General features: G+C 28.6%; 8 protein-coding genes across 8 annotated transcripts; 3 read left to right on the top strand and 5 right to left on the bottom strand.

Moving 5' to 3' along the window:
* Positions 1–6,570: 6,570 nt before the first annotated feature.
* On the bottom strand, positions 6,571–8,541 carry VNE69_12061 (dolichyl-phosphate-mannose--protein mannosyltransferase; the record flags this gene model as incomplete). Its single annotated transcript, XM_065475149.1, has 1 exon — positions 6,571–8,541. The coding sequence occupies one exon, from the start codon at positions 8,539–8,541 to the stop codon at positions 6,571–6,573; it is 1,971 nt and encodes a 656-aa protein (XP_065331221.1).
* A 406-nt stretch (positions 8,542–8,947) lies between these two features.
* On the bottom strand, positions 8,948–10,621 carry VNE69_12060 (BRCT domain-containing protein; the record flags this gene model as incomplete). The annotated part of the gene is made up of 1 exon (XM_065475148.1): positions 8,948–10,621. The coding sequence occupies one exon, from the start codon at positions 10,619–10,621 to the stop codon at positions 8,948–8,950; it is 1,674 nt and encodes a 557-aa protein (XP_065331220.1).
* A 1,957-nt stretch (positions 10,622–12,578) lies between these two features.
* VNE69_12059 (SUMO-activating enzyme subunit 2) lies at positions 12,579–13,871 on the top strand (the record flags this gene model as incomplete). Its single annotated transcript, XM_065475147.1, has 1 exon — positions 12,579–13,871. One exon carries the CDS (start codon positions 12,579–12,581, stop codon positions 13,869–13,871), a length of 1,293 nt encoding a protein of 430 aa, XP_065331219.1.
* A 405-nt stretch (positions 13,872–14,276) lies between these two features.
* On the bottom strand, positions 14,277–14,585 carry VNE69_12058 (uncharacterized protein; the record flags this gene model as incomplete). The annotated part of the gene is made up of 1 exon (XM_065475146.1): positions 14,277–14,585. The coding sequence occupies one exon, from the start codon at positions 14,583–14,585 to the stop codon at positions 14,277–14,279; it is 309 nt and encodes a 102-aa protein (XP_065331218.1).
* A 260-nt stretch (positions 14,586–14,845) lies between these two features.
* VNE69_12057 (uncharacterized protein) lies at positions 14,846–15,324 on the bottom strand (the record flags this gene model as incomplete). The annotated part of the gene is made up of 2 exons (XM_065475145.1): positions 14,846–15,050; positions 15,098–15,324. The coding sequence occupies 2 exons, from the start codon at positions 15,322–15,324 to the stop codon at positions 14,846–14,848; spliced, it is 432 nt and encodes a 143-aa protein (XP_065331217.1).
* A 24-nt stretch (positions 15,325–15,348) lies between these two features.
* Positions 15,349–15,939, top strand: VNE69_12056 (transcription factor E2F; the record flags this gene model as incomplete). The annotated part of the gene is made up of 1 exon (XM_065475144.1): positions 15,349–15,939. One exon carries the CDS (start codon positions 15,349–15,351, stop codon positions 15,937–15,939), a length of 591 nt encoding a protein of 196 aa, XP_065331216.1.
* A 183-nt stretch (positions 15,940–16,122) lies between these two features.
* Positions 16,123–18,102, bottom strand: VNE69_12055 (DNA repair protein RAD16; the record flags this gene model as incomplete). The annotated part of the gene is made up of 1 exon (XM_065475143.1): positions 16,123–18,102. One exon carries the CDS (start codon positions 18,100–18,102, stop codon positions 16,123–16,125), a length of 1,980 nt encoding a protein of 659 aa, XP_065331215.1.
* Positions 18,103–19,425: 1,323 nt separating this feature from the next.
* On the top strand, positions 19,426–19,959 carry VNE69_12054 (uncharacterized protein; the record flags this gene model as incomplete). Its single annotated transcript, XM_065475142.1, has 1 exon — positions 19,426–19,959. The coding sequence occupies one exon, from the start codon at positions 19,426–19,428 to the stop codon at positions 19,957–19,959; it is 534 nt and encodes a 177-aa protein (XP_065331214.1).
* Positions 19,960–22,557: the final 2,598 nt, after the last annotated feature.

The raw sequence follows: 22,557 nt of genomic DNA, 5'->3' as shown, positions 1-22,557 counted from the left end.
CAAAAAAACCTTAAATATTTACGTCTATAACAACTTTACAATAATTTTAAATAGAATAAGACATTTATTGTCGATATTCGTTAAAACGTTCATGACAGAATGATAATAGTATTACCCATGCTTGAAGCCCGATCTTAATATAGACAACACAAATCTTTAAAGTAAATTCTTAGAGCTGTAAACCTTTTGTTAAACTATATATGCCAAAGCCGTATCAAAAGTCGATATGACATCGATTGAAGGTTTTATATTGTCCTCTATGTACAAGGTGGGATAAAAATCTGTGCCGGTGCGACAAATTTTCATAGCTATGAATGCAGATGGGGAGCATGCAAATGTTTTTGGTAGTGAAAATCATTTATGAATATATTTATTAATACAGAATTCGATTAGTTTTAGGTTTACATGGGGATAGCTAATGTCCACCAACGGCCATATACACACATCGCCCATTCTATCAACCCCATAGTTGCACTATATTTGGGGATCTTTTAAATTGACTTGTTTGTATGTTTAATTCTATACAAGAAATAATATCCAAAATCTTATCAAGCAAAAACTATTTAGTTTGTTTGGACCGACAATGCGAAAATGTTGATATTGAGAAAGTGAAACTTTTTGATTTAAAGACGAATAATTAAATGATATTAATTTCGCTATAATTCTAAGACACGTTGTTTTATGAAGTTTAAGTATGATCAGGCATATTAATACTGCAATAGTTACAATTAAATTGAAATATACAATTAAAAATTTCTCGATACTCGAGATCAAATTCAGTTTCTAGAATCCAGTTTCGGTGTGCTTAATTTTACAATTCGTTTTTTATATCTAAATCAATTTTTGTCTTCAAAATTAACAAACATAAATAGGTCAGACCGAAGAAAATGAAAATTATTTTTCTCGTCTTTTTACAATTCCCGAAACAAACTAACATTATATGAGACGGTTTTGGCCTATGATGGTTTTTATCGCAAACAAAAGATAAAAATAAACTTTGGCTAGTGTTTAAACCATCTTCAAAGCCTCGATCCATCTGATCATGAAATTATTCTGCTAAACGTCATTATTAAACTTGCTATTGTAAAAATAAAAATAATTTTCTTCAACAACTGCTCCGTCAATCATTATGAATTTAAGAGCTTTAGAACGATGCAAAATTGTTATATTTATCCTCAATAATCTAAATTTATGTGTAAGAGACATCATCGTTCCAAAACTGTCAAAGCTTGCTATAAAAACACCAACTATTCCTTCTCGTGCTGATAGTTTAGCTATACTGAATTATATTAGTCATATTGACTATTTTGCCACGATTTTTTGTCAGATTGTTGCCGAATGTATAGTTTGAGTTTACAAGACTATATTTTCTATTTGTTCTTGACTCTAATTAAGCTCCAAAGATTTCAGATTGGAGTGCAAACATAAGACTGATTAATGCTGATAAAAATTTTCTTAATGCATAACTAAATAACATTAAACCTCAATGTTCAATCTTAAGGCACGTTTAAAACTAGATGTAAACCACATGTATGTAAATTAACATAGTTTGATGGAGAAATTGACGATTGCAATGGATACATCATATTTAATACAAAGTAAACGCATAGTATATGGAGTTTTTGGCGCTACTTAATTTTCTTGCCCTCCTTAGAAAACAAATATTTAGAAGAAATTTATTATTCAATCCAACCTACAAAGTTCTATAATTTTAATGCATGAGAGCTTATGATCATCAATATTAAAATGATTGATATTTCTTTTCTCCATGAAAATTCTTTTAAAAATGATTTAATCATAAACCGATTAAGTCCACTTCTCGATCTATATTCGTTTTTCAAATGGGACCACAAATTTTATATGATTTGTGTGATCTCCATCCGCGTTTATTAAGCCAAGCGAGTGATATACTATAAAATGTTCGCTTTCAAAATTTCTAGAGGCTGGAAGTTATAAGGGGAACCATCAGTAATAATCATGGAGCCAATCTTTACTCCGCGTCTAAAAAAATCTTCATTAGTAGTTGATTTGCGATTAGGTTCCTTTAAAAAACGAAGTCTCTAAAATCACCTTCTACAGTGCCGCCAAAAATCTATTGAATTCCAGGCATAGAATTTAAAGTTAAAGAAGGATTGGATACAATGACCTCGTTACATATGGCAGTTTCATCAAATTTTACACAAACAGATGGACTTCCAATTTGGTGGCTATCATCTCCTTTGGAAGCAACGACTTCCATCACTGTATCATTGATTTTGGTACATGACTTCTCACATATTTTGCAAAGATCTATTGCTTGGTAAGGGATATAATATATACATAATAATAGAATGCTCTGAGGATTTTGTGAAATGGAACGCTTATACCTTTAACTTAGTACCATTTTTAAGTACTCTCTTCAATCTACATTTTATATTAACGCAACGATAAGCTTTACCGTCAGTGTGTCCGAAACAATCACCAATGTTTATAAGAACAATTCGTTCGAATGTCGAACAATGTCTGCAAGCAATCGATCGTTTTATGACCATTGTCATAAAATAAATTGCTGCTTCATTGTTTCTACGGCACACATCTTCATAGATATTCATTTTACGAGATGTCTTCTTCAAATTCAACATTAAGGGGTTAAAAAATTAATTTTTTTATAACCCCTTAATGTTGAATCTGAAAAAACAAAAAAAAATTCTCAAGTCGTCAAAAAATATTTTAACTTCGTTTTCTTGACCCATCGAAAAAATGTTTAGTTTCGTAAAATAACGAGATTTTGTATATTTTTATTGATGTTTTATTAGGGAGGCAAGAAAATGAAGTAGAGCCAAAAATTAAAATATTTTTTTTCTAGATAAATGATAAAGTTTATGAGACAAAATAAAGTTCTACCCTAAACTTTATATATTTCCATAGTAATTTAATATCATTGATTATTCATCATATAAAACTATAATCATTTTTGTTCGTATCCTACAATAACTTGTTTGAGCGCGGGCCATTCTGTTAGTTTTTTTGAATGTAATCTGTCAAGTGACAGATCTCCAGTGGTCCTAAGATTGCCCTGGAGCTCAGAGAATACGATTCTATAAGTATTCTCTTCCTTCTCCCAACTATGTTTATGGAGGGAAAATGTATAATATTTTTCCCGCCTATAAATATAAAAGAAAATCATACCCAGAAGGGTATGAAGAATAATAAAAACATTAGTTTAAAACATTCTTCTCGGACTGATGGGAAACCATCAGTCCACAATGGTGGTAACGGTGACGAGGATTTGAACGATCACCTAAATAGTCTTATCACTCACATGAAGAAAATATGTCTGAGCAAGAGGTGGACAGAATTTAACGGCGAAAATCCAAAACAAGCCGAAGATTTTTTAACTCAGTTCCGCGAAATTGAGGACGTGTATACGCAAGAGAAAACGCTAGATATTGCCAAATCTAAACTTAAAGGCAAGGCGTTAACATGGTTCAGAGCGTTCGAGGGTGATGAAATTACAGACTATGATTCATTCAAAACCCAGTTTAAAAAAAAGTATTTAAAAGAAAAACTAGCAGAAGATATAACTGATAGGTTCATACATCTATACGTGGAGGGTCCAAAAGAAGGCGACATTTTAAGTTACGCTTACGACCTCAAAAGATGTGCAAAAGGAAACCCTGAATATTTTGCCAGATCAAAGATTTCTATAGGAAAGAACTCCCCTGATAGGTTGAAGGAGTCTATTGAAGAAACGAAAGATTGGTTGGAATTGCTGGAATTAGTTGAGAACAAACAAACTTTTATAAATAACTATTTAAACAAAAAGAAAACACTTAGTAGGAAACCAACATATGAAGCCACTAAACGAGAAAGGAAAAATAATAAACTCATTGGTCAAAAGGCAGAACAAGTATATTCTGCCAAGCTTTTAAAGTTGGGGAAAGAAAAAAATACTACTCAATTACAAGATATCCGCCCGAGGATAAATTTATATTCGGGAACAACACAAATATCCGCTCTTAATGATACCGGATCTCGAGTGAATCTTAAAAGTAAAACAATGATTCAGAAATTGGAATTAAAACCAATAATAGATACGCTTAAGGTAGATAGAAAAGGAGACCAGGTTGAAGCAGAAGGGAAAACACAAGTTTTTATCAAAAAGCCAAAGATCAAGAAAAAATTAAAGATCGAGGCTCATGTAAAAGAGAAATTACCGGAAAACTTCATCATTGGCATACAAGATACCAAGAAACTAAATCTACTAAAAAGTCTCGATAAAATGGAATATGACAGAACAAAGAAATCTGTCTGTACAACTATGGTGAAAAAACCAGACACGTATATAACAGAAATGGGCGGAGAGAATTTAGTTCAAGAAGAAAAAGAACAAAGTAATAAACTTGATATAAAACCTTCTATAACATTCCATATTAAAGACCAAAGCTCAAGTGTACATCGTAGCATAGATTTGAAAGTGCCAAAGGATCTTACAGCATTAAAGAACATTCAACATAGAAGACTAATAAGTCAAAATGAAGCGATAAGAGTCAAGCCCGTAGAGCTGGTGAAAGAAACCCATACTGGAGAAACTTGTTCGACGGGTACTATCCCGATTGCTTTAGACAAAGGATTTTTCAGGGACAAAGGAATATATGTGAACCCGGGAAAACTTTACATAATTAAAAAACAAGTTGGTTACCCAACTCCTTACATTGAAGAATTACATGATCCACCTGAATGTATAAGATGGGGCTTGAATTTAAGGCATCGTCAGATAAGTACCTGGGAGAAATACAGAGAACAGTCGCCATATAACGGACTAATAAAAAATGTTCACGGGCGTAGTGTACCCCCTGGGCTTAGAAATATACCATTCAATTTTAATTTTATGATAAATGGATGGCGTAAAAATTACGACGAAGGTTTAGAAGTGCCTCACTACACACATATCATTTACACGATGATTAAACCAGGAGAGGAAACAGGAATAGTTATAAAAAATGAGAAATTAGGTGTTCATAAACTACAAAACACAATACAAAGGCGAAACCCGCCGATAAACCTCAAGAAGAAAGTGATTGATAAAAGGGGAAAGTCATATATTACCCCTGTAGCCAAAATAAAGCGAGCCTATAATTCATATAACCTAAATAAGGACGCAGTCACTATTTACTGCAAGTACTTTAAGATGTGTCGTCAAATGGGAACCTAGGAGGCTTTAAAGAAGGGGGGAGTGTCAAGTGACAGATCTCCAGTGGTCCTAAGATTGCCCTGGAGCTCAGAGAATACGATTCTATAAGTATTCTCTTCCTTCTCCCAACTATGTTTATGGAGGGAAAATGTATAATATTTTTCCCGCCTATAAATATAAAAGAAAATCATACCCAGAAGGGTATGAAGAATAATAAAAACATTAGTTTAAAACATTCTTCTCGGACTGATGGGAAACCATCAGTCCACATAATCAAACTAATCTTTGTCATTTAATGAATTTATTTTTATTTAAAACTTTTTTATTGTCATGTTAAAAAAAATTTGTAAATTAAGTTATTAAGAAAATAATAAGTTGTAAAATGTTTTTTGTTTATCTTTTATTGGCATTTAACTGCAGAAAATATCGAAAGTTTATTTAAATAATTAACAATAATGAAGAAAACGTCAATGATTATAGAACATATACGGAATTTGGGCAATTATTGCAGTCAAATATTTCATGTTGTCTTTTACGCCAAAAGTTCTAGTAGGAAAACAATTATATTATTACTATGTATCGGCTCATATTTTATCCACTTTTGTAACTACATATTGCCTATGTATACAATATAAATCTAGAAGATTTTGTTAATTTTTAAAAAAGAAGTATAGACATAAAATATCTATAAACTACATATTGTTATAAATTAAAAACGAAAAACATTACAAACGAATAATTTAATATAAGTATTCCTTGTCTTTTTTAAGCAGAAATGCAATAAAACTTACCATAATGATATTGGAATAAATAATAGGTATGTATGAAATTAGACAATATGGTTTGAAATATATTTTTCTTGACATAATCTAAGATCAAAACACTTTTGCATTACGGAACAAAAAAAAAATGAAAAACGACCTTGAAATAGAGAACAAATTAAATAGACATACATTGAGTTACAGTAGTTATGTATCAATAAACATAGCGTTAATTTATAAAAAATTATGGTTAAATATAATCTGTATTATAGTATTTAAACCGCGGGGCTGTAACAATAAACATTAAAGCTGTATAACTATTTAATGTCTGCAGTCTTCAAATACTAAATAAGTAGACTGAGGGCAATTATGTATAGCCTTTACAGAGGCTATTTAATAGATCTTGATTAAATTTTATAGAGTCATTAACTCCGAACCACATAAGTAAATAAAAAATTTTAGATAGTTGTAATCGTTTTTAAAGTGAAAAATGACGTATACAAACAAAAGACAAAATTCTTACTAATATATTGCATGTATATATGGTTTTAATATGTCCCTATTAGACATACAATTCTTATTACTATATACAAATGATAACTTTATAAGATATAAAAATTTTAAAATGGGTCTTTTTTATTCTAAAAAATTCCATGATTGAATAAACCTCAAAGTTCGAATCCTATCAGGATTTATAAATCCGTATGTTAGCGGTGAAAATAAAAAATAGAAATATATACTAGCACCTATAAAAATCTGTAAGTATTTATGACTCATATGTTTTAAAACATAACATAATGACAGCAAAGCAAAAAACAATGCGGGATAATAATGATGAAAATATAGAACGCGAGATACCTTAAAGAATGGTATATAGTGCATAAAGTATCCGAAAATACAAATAAAAACTTCAAATGCTTCTAATTCTAATTTTTTAAATTTTTTTATGCCTCTTTTGTATCTAATATACTTTACAAAATATATTACCGGTGTCACTAATATACTTACGGTAGATGAATACCACAATAATGGGTTACCAAACATATAAAATTTCAATTTATCATCGTTCCAATTGGTCATTCTTAGTCCTCTTAATAAGAAAGGCCATTCATATGGTTTAGATGTTATAATTTCCGGTTCTAAGTCATCATCTTGGATAAATGACTTGTTTACGTTATATTGTAATATGTTATGTTCTATGAAATTATTAATAAAAATGGATTTGTAAACTTCATCGTATTGAGGATTTACATCTTTGGATATTTTATCTGAAATGTTTTCTTCTACTGTCCATATAGATCCGCTATCATCTTCTGAACAGATGATTTCTCCTTGTGAAAATCCCCACTCTGGGTATTTTTGAGTAGTACTAGTAATATAATTGCCAGTATTTTGATGTCTAAGTTTAAACTTAGTGGTCAAACTTTTTACTTTATCTTCTAAAATATTTGTATCTTTAATTATCTCGATAATAAAAATGTTATCTTCGCTTAAATGATCTTTACTTGTACCTGTAAGGAGTCCGTCAGAAAAATAAGCCTTAGAATCTTCTACAATTAAATATTTAGAAGTTTCCATGTGTAATAATACTATTTTATCGCCATTTTTAACAAATAATGCATCTTTATCCGTTTCCGACACCTTTTGTAATGCCCAGTTGTTATTATTATCCTTATGATAATAACTAGTAACTTGACTGATTTTATAATTAGGATATTCTTGGTCATGTGAATGAAGATATCCTCCGCCATACTTGTCATTTTTTATTGTTATCTTCGTTCCGTAAGCAATATATTTTCGATTTTTTATATGAGAATTTCCTTGAAGTGTTGACTGAAAGAATGAACTCATATGACCTTCATCTGTGCTACTTTTATGCACTATATTGAAATGAATATAGTAGAGTAGAACATATATTGTGACTGGCACTATTATCAGAAAACTGGCAAATCTAAAAAATTTCAGAATGAAGTTATTGAGTGGTTCCTTGGTGCTTATTTGTTTGTATAGTGTATATATAATGAATATTCCTACTACAGCTGTAGTCAGACATCCTATCCACTTAATGCTCAAGACTAGTCCGAGACTAATACCCAATAACAATAAATCTTTCATTTTGTAATTTCTATTATAAAGTCTAGTTAGACAATAAATAACAGCAGAAGTACAAGTTAATAAATGTGAATCAAGTAGAATTAATCTTCCTATTGACGTAAATCCATTTTCAAATATAAAAATCATAGTCATTAAAATTCTTAAGTTGTACTTGTAACCGAGTTCTTTAAGTATGAGATAACTAAAGACGGGCATTAAAGATGCAATGAATGCATGAAATCTTCTCATTCCTACATAGTCGAAGTTATTTGGATATTTTGATCCGGAGTCAAATGAAAAATCTGGAGATTGTTCAAATAAATATCCACCTACTGCAGTGAGCATTTTGCCCAATGGAGGATGAACATCAAAATAAAAAGATCTTGATAGATATCTAGATGAAAATTTACCAAAGTGTGCTTCATCCCATATTACAAAGTTTCCCTTTTCTATTTTATAAGTTCTGATAATAAATGTAGTGAAAAATATTATCCATAATGTTTTATATTTCATATTGTTTATTTATACCTGATTTATATACAAAGTGTTTCAGAAAATAAATAAATAAATAATAAAAGAAAAATTTTCATTATGAAAAAAATGATTTATTCTATTGAAAAGATTTATTTTTATTGTGTATAATTTTGTTTATTTGTAATATGCATATGTATACATTTGCAATCTTTTTTATTTTGTAAATTCTAATTTATTCTATATAAAATTTTTATTTATTATAGGATAGTAAGTTTTTTTTATTGTTAAATGATATTTAAGGTACATTTATAATAATTGCATTTATTTCATTTATAATAAATCATTTATTTACTTTTGTTATATATTACTTTTTTTAAAATATCTAATTTTTTTTTCAATTATAAATTTTTTTTTAATTTAATATATTTATTGCTTTTTTACTATATTATTTAAATAAATATGCGAATATATAGTCTGTACTATACGCTTTCTTTTCTTTCACTGCGTCTTTATAATCTTTAGCTATAAAACAATGTGTAAATGTCTCATTTGTTACAACTTGACCCCCTCCATTTTCAATTACCCTTGTAAAATTTTGCCTTTTTGCTTCTGTTGCGTATAACTTTACTTTCCATTTATAAAATGCCGGATATCCCGTCTTTATGTTCCTTTCTCTCCATTTTTTTATAGAATTTATTATTTTTTTATCTTTGTCGTCTGTATTTTCATCACTTTTCCATTCATATTGTTCATAATCAAAGTGTATTGAATTATCAAAGTTTTCTATGAATTCGGGTGTTAAAATCCAAGCTCCGTTTGCAAGAGCACAGAGGAATTTTTCCGATGTGCTTACATTCCCCATGATTAAATGAGTGCATTCTTCATATCTTTCGCTTATTATATATTTTATATTGAATTTTTCCAACATTTCTATAGCTTTATTTTTTAAAAAAGATGGCAGACCTGTAAATTGGAAGATCTTTTGTCTTGTAGCTGCAGTTTTTATTCGTTTTATATTTGTTTTATTATTTGTAAGTGCGAATAAGCTTAAGTTTGATTCTTTTACTAAATATTTATCCTCTCTTACATGTTTAAGGGTGTATAAGCACTGGTCTATCCAGTCGACTGTGACCATTTTATATGGTTTTAGACCTACAGATTTATATTCGTTTTTATCTTTTATAATCATGTGTGTACATGATAAATTGTCATCTTCTTTTATATAACAGCCCAAAGCTTTTAGTTTATTTATTATTTGTAGACTATCTTTCTTTATAGATTTTTCTATACAACATATCGTATTATTTAGTATATTTGACTTGATTCCTTTATTTATTATATAGGAATTCGGAAATAACTCGGCTTTATGGTCTATACAGTCAAATATATATTGATAATGTAATATTTTACATTTAGTATTTAAAAAATTTTTTATATTATTTGATAAAATATAGTTTACATTTCTATCTATTACTGACAATCTACTACCTCCGAATTCCAATATAAATCTTTTTAATAAATTAAATAACGACAAATTAAGTTCAGGATCAATATAAAAACATTTATCATTAAAAATTTTATCACAGTCTATTTTATATGCTTTGATTTTAAAAGGCCTTTGTATTAGTTTGTACTTATTTTTAAAAATTTCTTCAGATCTAATAATCGGTATATCGTGTTTTTTACAGAAATCTATTTTTTCGCCTTCATTGACATTTGAAATGAAGAATCCAGTGCTAATAGTCAAGTTTTCGTTGTATACGGCGCCTTGTAAAGATAGAAAATTTATAAAAATATCATTAGTGATATCATTTGAAGAGAATTCTATTCCTTCTAGTGGTTTTAGAATATATTTATTGGGATTTGATCCAGTATCGTATAGCCAATCTACTTTGATATATTTTATATTCCAAGCCATGGCTTGGATGAATTTATCAGAGATTATTGATTTATAAGATATTAGATAAGTAGTCAAAGTAGTGAGTTCATCTTCTAATACAATGTGCGAAGGAAGAATTTTCCTAATTAGACACTTTTCTTTTTCAGATATTCCCGATGTGGTGATAAATATCTTTGGTTTGTGTGTATTTTCTATTTCGAACTCCTGTGATTGTATCATTCTAATTATAAGGGTACTTTCTATAAGATACATATAATAATTAAGAAACTAATCAACAGAAAAATAATATTTAATTAATAAAAAAATACTGACTTGATTATTATTTGATAAAATGGTAATACTTTGAGAATTTAGACAAATGAACCCTCATATTTCATCCCCAAATCAACAAACAAGCTTAGAATCTGCCAAGAAGCCTAAAAGAGAAAATATCAATATTTGTATACAGATTATATATAAAATATTTACTAGAAAAAAAACAAGAGATTTTTTGTAATTATATAATATAGAATCTTTAAAATTGAACAATCATGTTTATTTTTAATATTTAAGACTTCTTTTATTTAATTCCTCAAAAAGAACTCTGTCCTAAAAATCAAATCATTTTAAAAAATGACACCTAACCAGACTTCGAGAAACTATGTTGACAGTGTAGAAGACATGCCAAATATTATTGTATAACACATAGAGATATTTGACATGTCACTATAATTTTAAATTCTTCGATGTTTTAGTGATCACTTATAAGTATTAGTATGATAAGTCAGAATATTTAAACAATACCCACAAATTATAAAACCAATGCTTTCTAAACATATATAGAGCTTTAAAAACCAATGTTATCATTGAAATTTGTAAATACAAGATTGTTAATATAAACCAAAGAAATCACTAAGCTTTGTCATTTGGTATCTATATAACAAAGGCAGTGGTGTTTCAATATTTTCAGATTACCCGTACATTTACAATTTATATAAACCGTCTATCTAAAGACTATTCTTAAACTCTTAATTTGCTATATAGAGACATTTATTGTAAATCATAGTAAAAGTCAAATACTTAATACTTAGACAATTTAGCGAGCCTATAAAAATAAGTAAAGCTAGTTAAAATATATATTTTGTACCAATGTTATATAAAAGCTAAATTTCCTTCTTTTATATATTTTTTTATACATGGAAAGTATATCTAAACTGTAATGCATTTCTAATTAAGTTAGTCTTTTATAGTCTTTGATATATTTTGCCCTATTTTTCTAGGGCTGATATAAAATATACACAGTAAATCTTGTACATTGATGCTTAATTTTTTGCAATTCATTTTTGGGGTTAAATCGAATTTGAAGAACAATTTCGGAGTGACAATATTCCTTGGCTGCAATATTCATAGGTTTTTCTTCCAATCTGATATATTTGAGTATAATGCCGTAAATGTTTGTTTATTTTAATAAGAAATTTTCATCGTGCGTATTCACCTATGAATTCCTTTATCGGGACCAAGAACATTTTGCCTGGCAAAGTAGGACTTTACAATTTAAAATTTTTGACTCTTGTCTGTATGTATGCTTTCGTTAAAGTTTTAATCTTACTTTTAGGTGTTTGCCGTGAAAATTAGTTATAATTATTTTCTGAGTCAACATACAAGGAGCAATATTAAACATAAGTCTGTAAATAATACCCACATGAACTTCATACAAGTCGTATTTGTGCTTCTTTCTCGTCTCTACAGCACAAATTATAAAAGCTTACAATTCATACCTTTCGATGGAAATTTTAACATATATTTATCTACAATTATAATCGCGAAGCTGTTGTACTTTTTATAATCTAATTTAATTCTTCGACATATTGTATACTATTGTAATAATCAATGGTCAATTATGATTCGCCGTTTGAGAATCAGAATAGGAAATTGAATTTATTTTTTTTCAATAAATATATTAACTATCGTAAGTTTTAAGGTCGTAATTCTCGTGGGTCTTGCTTAATGATCATTTACATATAATCTTATATTATTTCTTGTAAATATTTTTCCATGAAGCTTATGCTTATATATCTTGACGTCAGTTGTATATTGGCTAACATTTATACTCTTATATATATGATCTTATAACTTAATTTATCTCATATTATATTGTCTATTAATTACTATTAAATCTTATATATTTTGCCCTTTTATGGTTGAAAATATTTATTCTGTCTCGGAACATAAGACCCATGTGAAGAATGTTCTAGTTGTTGGTGCTGGTGGTATAGGATGTGAATTATCTAAATTATTATGTCTATCATCAGAACTAAAGATCACTATTATAGATTTTGATACTATAGAACTTACAAATCTAAATCGTCAGTTTTTCTTTACTGAACAAGATATTGGCAAATATAAATCTGAAGTAGTAGGACAGAAGATCAAAGATCTCACAAATTGGGATGTTACAACAATAACTGAATCTATTTTCAAATACGATCTAGATTTTTTTAAGAAGTTTGATGTGGTTTATAATTGTCTTGATAATAATGAGACTCGTTCATATGTCAATCTGAGATGCTTTTTGGGAAATATAAAACTTATAGATGGCGGATCAAGTGGATTTAAAGGACAATCTTGTATTTTTGACTATTCTAATGAATGCTTTGATTGCCTTCCTAAACCCAATCAGAAGACATACAATTTGTGCACTATAAGATCTATTCCTACTAAATTTGAGCATTGTATTGAGTTTGTAAAAAGTGTCTTCTTTGACGACGAATTTGATTTCAAGGAAATCATCAAGAAATTTAGAGCACCAAGGAAGTTTTACAAGAAATTTGTAGTTAGTAACTTACTAGTAAATAAGGACCAAGTTTCTCTGGATTTATTTTATAATAAAATCAGAAGAGATATAAAGAAATTAATAAAGTATATATCTTTCCTTCTTAAGAAATATAATAAGATCTCTGATTATGATAAGGATGAAATTTACAAGGTCAAGTTACTTTACAGATTGTCTTGTATGAGATCTAAATCAGCAGGGATAGATGTTCTGAGTTACTTCGACTTTCAGAATATAGCCAATAATATTATTCCTTCCCTTTGTACTACTAATTCTATTGTGGCTTCGTTCATGCTCCTCAGTGAGAAGTCTAACAAGTATTATTTCCTTACACTGGGGAATAAGCTCTATAATGAATTATATCCCAGTGATAAGAACAGTGACTGTTCAGTGTGCTCTAAGAAATGGGTATATTTAGTGCATAGAGAGAATTCTACTGCCTTAGATCTTTTTAAATTTATGAATAAGAAGTTTAAGATAGACTGTAAATATCTTATGACCGAGAATAATATTTTGTATAGTAAGTTTCCTAATAATTTATCAGGTCTTTTAAGTGTAACTTCTAATTCTGTCTGTACACTCGGGTATGACGAGGATGGTATTATGAAGATTTATATTTCAGGACTGGGAGACGAATTTTTATGCACTGAAAAATGAACAGTGAAAGATTAACATATACCTAAATTAAAATAGATATTTTGTTCTACTTGTATGTTTAAGCATAAATTTGCATTCGTACTTAAATAAAAGTCAAATCGAACTTTCATGCCTTATTATATTATTTAAGTTTATTTTCTATAGCTAATTGTCACTGACAAGACTAAAAATTAGCTTTCATAAAAATATATGAGGGATATAAGCAGAAGGATTACTAAGCTAAGGGTCTTGGTGATGGGTTAAATGAATGCCTTGTACTTGCAGTATCGTAAACAAGTTTTTCCAAACTCAATAAACAAAAACATTCAAATTATTTTTTGTGTTTAAATTTTCATATTATTTTATGCAGGATTTTTTTTATTTATGCTTTTAAAAAACACTTTGTTTGTTTATAAACCAACTAATTTATTTTTTGCAAATTTTCTTTAGTAGCTCATCAACAAGTTTATTTTTTAAATCATTAATTTTTAAAGATTTAATTTTTTCTTCAAATTCTTCTTTCTTATTTTTTTCTACTAATTCAATATATTCATCAACTGTCTTCTTTAGATCTTCAATTTTCTTTTTACTGTTTTCTTTCTCAATTTTTACTACTTCTTTAGCATCTTCTCTTGCTTGTCTTTTCATCTCTTCATATTTATTATTAGCTTCTTCTAACATGTCTTTTGCTTGTTTTTCGAATTGTACCAATTTCTTTATGCTTTCTGTTGACATTTACCCCTTAAAAGTTAGATGCGTTGCATAAATTTTTATAAATTTGTGTGTTCAAATCTAACTGATATAAAAAATATGATATACTGGAATTAGTATGTCATATGACATTTTAAAATAATATTTTATGTTATTACTCTGTATTTATTCTATAAAGAAATAATTTAAAAATATTCTATAAAGAATACTAAAATATAAAGTTTCTTCTTATAATAATTGTTAAAATAAAATTTATTTGATTTTATTGGTAATTTATGAAAATTTTAAATTTCTATGCTTGGCTTCATAAATTTACAATAATTTTCAAGTTCTTCTTTTGCTTTTTCTAAATCTTCTTTTTTATATGCCGACAATTTTATAAAATATAAAGACTTGTTTTCATTATAAAACATTTCTAAATTATAATATTCATTTTCAAAATTATATATTTCCTTATTTTCTTCAGATATTTTCTCATATTTAAAATCTCTAGTTAAAGTCTTAAAAGTATCTATAAATTCATCTTTATATCCTACGTCTGTAATTCCAACATTTTGACACAAATAATTTTTACTTTTAATTTATCAAATATTTCTTCTTTAATAATTTTTATATGATCAGAATAAATTCTTATGATCAAATATTCGTCAACTTTTTTAAATAAAAACTCTTGGCATTTTGTTTTTTTAAATAGAAAATTAGACCAAAGATTTTTTATGTCTTTTGTGTACGAGTAAACAAAATACTCAATCTTCTTAGACATTTAAGGATTAAAAATATCCCTTTTATGACTAAATATTTCACTTCAGACAAGTTATCATCTGCTCGATCTGAGAACAGTCTTCTCACTTTGACGAAAAAATTTATGCAACTTATAAGATCTTCACAGGACAAAGTCATAAATTTAAACACAGCCGCCAGTGAACTTGGAGTCCATAAAAGAAGAGTTTATGATATTACAAATGTACTAGAAGGACTAGGTCTTCTAAGTAAATGGTCTGTAAGTAGTGCAAAGTGGATTGGTGGAAATATTGATGAGCATATTGGAAGTGAAAGCGATAATAAAGAAAATATTAATTCTTGTAATGAGAAGATTATAAGTAAAGAAGAAAAAGATCTCGATCGGCAAATAGCAAAATTAAATAATAAAATAAACGAACTCTCTCAGTGTCAAAATAATTTGGAAAAGGCCTATGTCACATTTAATGACTTAGAAAGCATCCCAAGCTTAAAAGATAAGTTAATTTTTACTGTAAAGGCGCCGGCCGACATGGTGATGGATATGCCGAAATATGACAAAGGCTCATATAAACTTCATTTAACAGCGGAATCTGGAAATATTATGGTTTATTATGTCTCAGATGATCCACACGAATAAAAAAATAAGTTAAAAATTCTTATATTGAAAATTATAAAATTTTTTGACAAGTTAAATATTATAAATAATGTTTTTAATGTTTAAAGTATAATGTAAATACTTATTTTTAAAATTAAAACAAAATTAAATTAATTTATTTTTAAGGTAAAAATTAAATATTCCCTGACAACTTAAAAAACATTTTTAAGAAAATAAAAAATGAAGATCCTCTTCATTAATCTTTTCTACCGCTCCATAATTCTGTTCGACTGCTGATTCAAACAAAACTTTTTTTTTCTTTTGTAATTCCAAAATTTTAGATTCAATAGAATTCTGTATAATAATTCTATGAATTCTAATAGGTCTATGTTGACCAATACGATGAATACGATCCATAGCTTGTTCTTCTACCGCCGGGTTCCACCATAAATCCATTAAAAAGACATTATTGGCTTCCGTCAAATTTAAAGCTACCCCACCAGCTTTTAAAGAAATTAAAAATACAGTAATTTCTGATTCATTATTAAATTTCTCTATAGCAGCTTTTCTTTGATTTTGTGGCATGTTCCCATAAATCGTAACACATCGGAAACCTGCTCGTTCTAATCGCCATCTTAAAATTTCTAAGAAATTTACATATTGAGAAAAAACAATACTTTTCTCAATTTTATTTTTGTTAGAATTTAATCTTGTAAGTTGTTCAATTAAATATTCAATTTTAGTAGAACTCATCCAGTTTGTGGGATCTAGTTTTGTGGTAAGTTTGTACTCGTAAACTTGGTTTAAATCGATAGTTATTTTGATTTTACAAACTGGGCATTCAGAAGACAAAAGTAAAAATTTTTTAGCTTCTTCTCTACAAAAAACGTGTTTACATTTCGAAATCACAGGATCGTCACATTCTTCATTACAAAATCCACAAATTGGTATGTCACTCATAGCATTTTCATTATTTTTATATACTAAATATGGATGATTAGCAGCCAGTCTCATTTTTAAAAGTAGATCAAAAATATGCGCATAATGATTTACTACTTCTCCTCTAAGATTGTATTCATCGTATTTACTTTTTGTATTAGAATATAAACTTTTATAAAAATCTAATTCTTTTTCATTAATATATAACCTATCAATAGAAACCACTTTACTAGGCAATCCTAATTCCGCCTCAATACCCAATTTTGTTCTTCTTAAAATAATTTTTTTCGTGAATTTGTGTAGTTTATCGAATATCGCTTTACCTTCTTCAGTATATCCAAATTCTTTTATTGGTGTAGCAATATTCCGATTCCACCACGAAAAATGAACTGCGCCAAAATGTCCACAGACGCAAAATCCTCTAGAGTGCGACTCATCTTTTTCATTGTACCTAAGCCAATGAATCGAAGTACAAGAACATTTTTTGCAAAAATAATGAGAAAATGGGAAGAGCTTAAGAAATTTAACTAAAGAAAGCAAGTCTCCTACTCTGTTTTGTACAGGCGTCCCTGTCAAAGCCCATCTATATTTCGATTTTAATAATGAAATTGCACTACTAGTTTTCGATCTAGAATCTTTGACATAATGTGCTTCGTCTAGAATAATTCTTGTATATTCCATAGAATACAATATTCCTGATTTTCTTCTGTATTCATTTTCTACTGTTCCATAAGTCGTTAAAATTATATCAATTTTTTTATTTTGATTTTTTTGATATGTCTCAGTTTTCATTTTAAGATTTCCGTAATTTTTCATAATATTGAACATTCCTGGCGCGTGTCTTTCTATTTCTTCGATCCATTGATTAAGTGCTATAGAAGGAAGTATTATTAAGTTCACGTCACTTGAAGTTCCCAAAAGTAATAGTCCGATAGTTTGTATTGTTTTACCCATACCCATTTGATCTGCTAATATACCGCCTTTAATGTCGCTTTTTTCTCTACTTTTCATCCATGATATTCCATAAAGTTGGTAATCCATTAGTTTAGTGACAAGACCAGATGGATGTCTAAGTAGTTCTACTTCTATATCAGATATATCATCTAACATGGTATGATTATCACTTATATACAAATTTTCCATTTCTCTTCTTTTGATCTTTTTTTCTTCTACTGGAGTTAGTTTTCTAAATTTAGCTGGTGCTGATATCTCTTCTTTATAAATTTCGATATCTTTCCGTGGATCATTTCGATACATCTCAGTCATACTATGGGCTAAAATGAAGAATAAATCTATATTGACATTTTTAGAAAAAAAATAAAAAAGCCGTTTTTAATTCATTTTTTAGAGTTTTTTTTTATTTTTTAAGCCCCCCCCCCCAAAAAAAAAAAAAAACAAAAAAAAAGTCTAGAACTGCTTCTAGATAGTTTTAACAAATTATAATAAACAGTTTCACATAGATGGCATTTTGCAAGCACGCTATTAAAATTATTATCGTTAAATTTAATTCCAAAAAGGATGCTATAATTTTAAATATTTCAACTTCAATATGGCACTAGACATATAATTAGACACTAACGAAAAGATTTATTCATTTTGTGACCAACTTAAAAAATCTAGACGCTACTTTTTATAACCAATTTTCGTTATGATCTATTTTTTATAGCTTGTGGCCAATGTTTTTGCTTATAATAATTTAATCTTACTATACAATTATTCATCCAAAAATTATGAACTTAAACTTTAGCTCATTATTCTGTCCATATTCCTGTTATCGAACTAATGAGCTAATTTTTCAAGTATTTTTTACAAAACCAATTGGCTTTTGCAGCAAGAAAAAGTTAAAAGAAAATAGTATAATATAATTTCTATAGTTTTGGATCAAAAAGATTCAATTCTTGTACATAAGTCTCCATTTTTGGATTTGAAAAAATGTAGAAGAGGACCATGTTTTCCTATCTAACATTCTCGACTATAGTAATTTAATCCTGGTTAGATAATTCAACATTTATATATTTTCCTATTTGTATCAGGCTTTTTTTTAATATTTGCAAATATTCCCGGCATTTTGATTTTCAGCTCTGTAATTTTCAAGATGCCCTGCTTTGAGTGTCGACATATCTTTTTTAACTGTTTAAATTATATTTAGTACATAAAAAGAGGCAGTACATTTAATTTGCTCGTTGGCCTTTCATTTAATCAAATTCCAATATTTGACACACAATTAGCTAATTGTTCCACAATAAGACATTTTTTGCTTTGTCTTCAAAAGATCCTTCATTTTATAAGATGCAAAAATTGCTTCAGGTTAATTTCGATTAATTACTTTGACCAACCAGGCAGATGAATTTTTAATAATGACCTAGTTATTTGCCTTAACTTTGTTGAACTTTCTTTCGGGTCGACTTAGTTTCTAGGAGATGAATATAAAAAAAGCAAGAGGAAAAATAGCATAAATAAAAGGAAACAAAAAATGAATTATAAAAATGGCTAAAATCAGCATTAGTGTAAAAAATTAAACATAGAGTAGATGTAACACAAAAGAGTATTTTTGTGGTTTATAAAATATTTACCCCTTTTCTTTTTTATATGGCCCTTATCATTACAGAGAATATTTCTAATAAGACCCCTCTTAAATCTTCTTCTTCTATTAGTTCCTCAGTAAAATACATTCTCTTCTCTTTAGATCTCGACATTATCGAGTATTTCTATATTAATAATCTGGACTTATACATCACCAATATAAATATAGAATATTTACTCTTTAAAGTCTCTAAGTTTAAGTATTTAGAGATCAAAGTAGAAGGAAATAAGACGATAGACAGACTACAAACATACAATAAAGTAGTGAGTAAAGATCCACGGGGCTTAGAGATATCATTTAGTGCAGATATATACAGATCTGTGTATACTTCTCTTTATATGCCTTCTGCGTATTATCATGAGAGTGATATAAATATAAAGATATTTCAGTATATAGTGAAAAATAAAGAAGCAAGTTATGAAGAGATAGAAAAACATTGTAAAGAAGATATAAGAAGAGGAATGAACAATTTATTATATACAGAAGTAATAATAAAGAAGAATAATTTATATAAAGTCAACGAGATACTAAAAATATAGAATAAAAGATCTATAATTATAGTGGGTTAATTTCTTATTGGTTGAGGTATGGCAGAACTCGCCTAAAATCTATCGGCCAACAAAGACAAAATATTAAAAATCAGATTTATACAGATTTTTTTGGTTTACTTTCTTTCATCGTACAAAGTATACCATTATCCTACTACTCTGAAGTTTTATAAGTAGAAAATATCTCTTAGTTAATTAGCAGTCTTTTAAGCATCCAACATTTGTAATTCCTAGTAGAGCAAGTTTACAATAGAATATGCTTTCCCGTTTTAAGAACTTGATTTATATATTTTTTTTTAAGTACATCCTCTCTCATTTTTTTAAGATTCCAGTTTAGTCGAAATAAAAAATGGAGAGGTGTAAACTTAAGATAAACAAAATGTAGTTTACAAATTAAACCTAAATAAGAATTTAGAACAGGCAATTTCAAAAATTCTTATGTGATGAGATCTGATGGTTTTGAGCTCATTTTCAAACAAATTTTTTTATAAATTCTCGATGTTTAAACATTTTGGAATTCTGTTGAAGGGTTAAATAAATTTAAAAAACGAAGTTGACGATATTTTGAAATTAACTCTTTTAAAAATAACAATTTAATAAACCGCATTAATATATAGTGTTTAAGGATGATAATCTAGTGGCTGAAATTATCACGTAATCACTTTTTGTAGATACTTACCCAAAGTATCAAATGTAAAATATTTACTATAAATAATAAAAAATTTATCATCTAAAAATATTATGAAAGAAAAGGAAGCAGCTTTTAACATAAAGTAAACGCTTTACAACGATATAAATAAAATGTTAAATATAACTTTGATATTATTAATATAATAATTTAAAACCATAAAAATGAGGTTTAAAAAATATAAATAAAATCTTTGTACATATTAATGGTTTCATTATTGGCTGTAAATGCAATATAATCTCTTTTTTTGCAAGTGAGAAGTAGGGAATAATATTACATAGGGATTTTTATCCACTGGTACTATGAGATTCTTTCTCACTAAACTCCCTCAATATAACCTGCCGGCGCAGCAACTAAGCCATATCTATAAAAATTTGGCACCAAAAGAATCTGTCATCAAAGAAACCATAACCCCCTTCCAGAGTGATCTCACAGTGGATATACCTAACAGGCATGGTTACATATTACCCGAGGAGAGATGTCACCGTACCGACTTAAAGATCCCTACAATCATCAGTATTGCACACACGGCTCATAACTTAATTAAATTAAGAGTCCGGCGTTTTTATTGGGCTGCATTTACAGCAATCTTCCACTAGCTTTGGCCATCGTGTTACATTTTCGTGTAGGATAGAGTCCACGCGACGTTCTACTGCCCCACTTCATCTAGTCTCTTATTAACTCTCAGATCCAATACTAAAGCGCGCCAGCTATGGGCTCCAACTAGGCCGTAGTCATTGATACTTTTATGTATCATTAAGTCTCCACAAGAGGATCGCATGTTTTGTCCTTAAGGTACGTTTCTACACTAGATGCTAATTACCCTATGGCTTGACACACACAAGTTTCATTGAATCAACATAATGATTATCGTGGGCATTTTCATCATCTGAGTTGTTCCAATGATCATAGAAAATAGAAACAATTTTGCTGCCCTGGTATCGAACCCAGCCTTCTCTCCTTGAAAGCATCGCTGTTTACCATTGGGCTATAAGGGTACCTTACAAAATTTGTTAAAACAGATGAGTTTTTTTTGAAATGGAAAAAAAAATTAACGTCTATTTTAAAGAAATTGAATAATGTGGAACCCGCGTGTGCTTTACTTGTTTTGTGTTCAGTAGAAATGATACAAGTTTCCTTGAGGCAATACAAGATAATATATTAACGAGTCTTATTGTGATAAATGGAGAGCATAAGATGCCTCATAGACAAATAACAGGGATGGACACAAGACTGTGAAGAACGTTGTCAATTTCGTTAATTTTAACGACTCTGAGACACAATATCAAACAAATTGAGAGATTTTGCTTTCTTTCCGAGAGAGATAATCGGTCTAAACATGGAATAAACCAGGACAACTCCTATGATTACATTTACAATTCCTTAGGTCTTGTTTAAAAAAAAACAGCGTCAAAATCATCTTTTTTCATTATTCAAGTTAACCCGCAAAGTCTTTTTTAATGCTTATTATTTTTCACGTTTTTTTAATTTTCAATGCAGTTTTCAAACGGTCATGCACAGGAAAAAGGTTTTAATTTTTTGTTGTCAGGATAGTGACTACGAATTTTAATCCACATTACGATGACTACTTATTAATTAAGTTCAAGTGTTCACTGTACAATTATGTGCTAGATAGTGTTCCGCTCTAAACATGGATTAGAATATAAAAAATGAGAAAAATAATTCATTTAAAAGATATACAATTACTTTGGGCTTAAAAATATCAATATAGCCTTTGAAAATACTTTTAACACACAGCCGACTACTGTAAATTTTATGACCTTAATCAAAGAGTGGCCACGTCGCACAGTTTGAACAGCCAATGTCACAATAAAAACATGATAATAGATATTCAAATAGAAATAATTTGATGAGGCAAATAGTAACACGATTGATTGTAA

This window comes from Vairimorpha necatrix, chromosome 12 (genome assembly GCF_036630325.1).
Source record: "Vairimorpha necatrix chromosome 12, complete sequence".
Lineage (NCBI taxonomy): Eukaryota > Fungi > Microsporidia > Nosematidae > Vairimorpha > Vairimorpha necatrix.
This window is presented reverse-complemented; position numbering and strand designations above follow the sequence as displayed.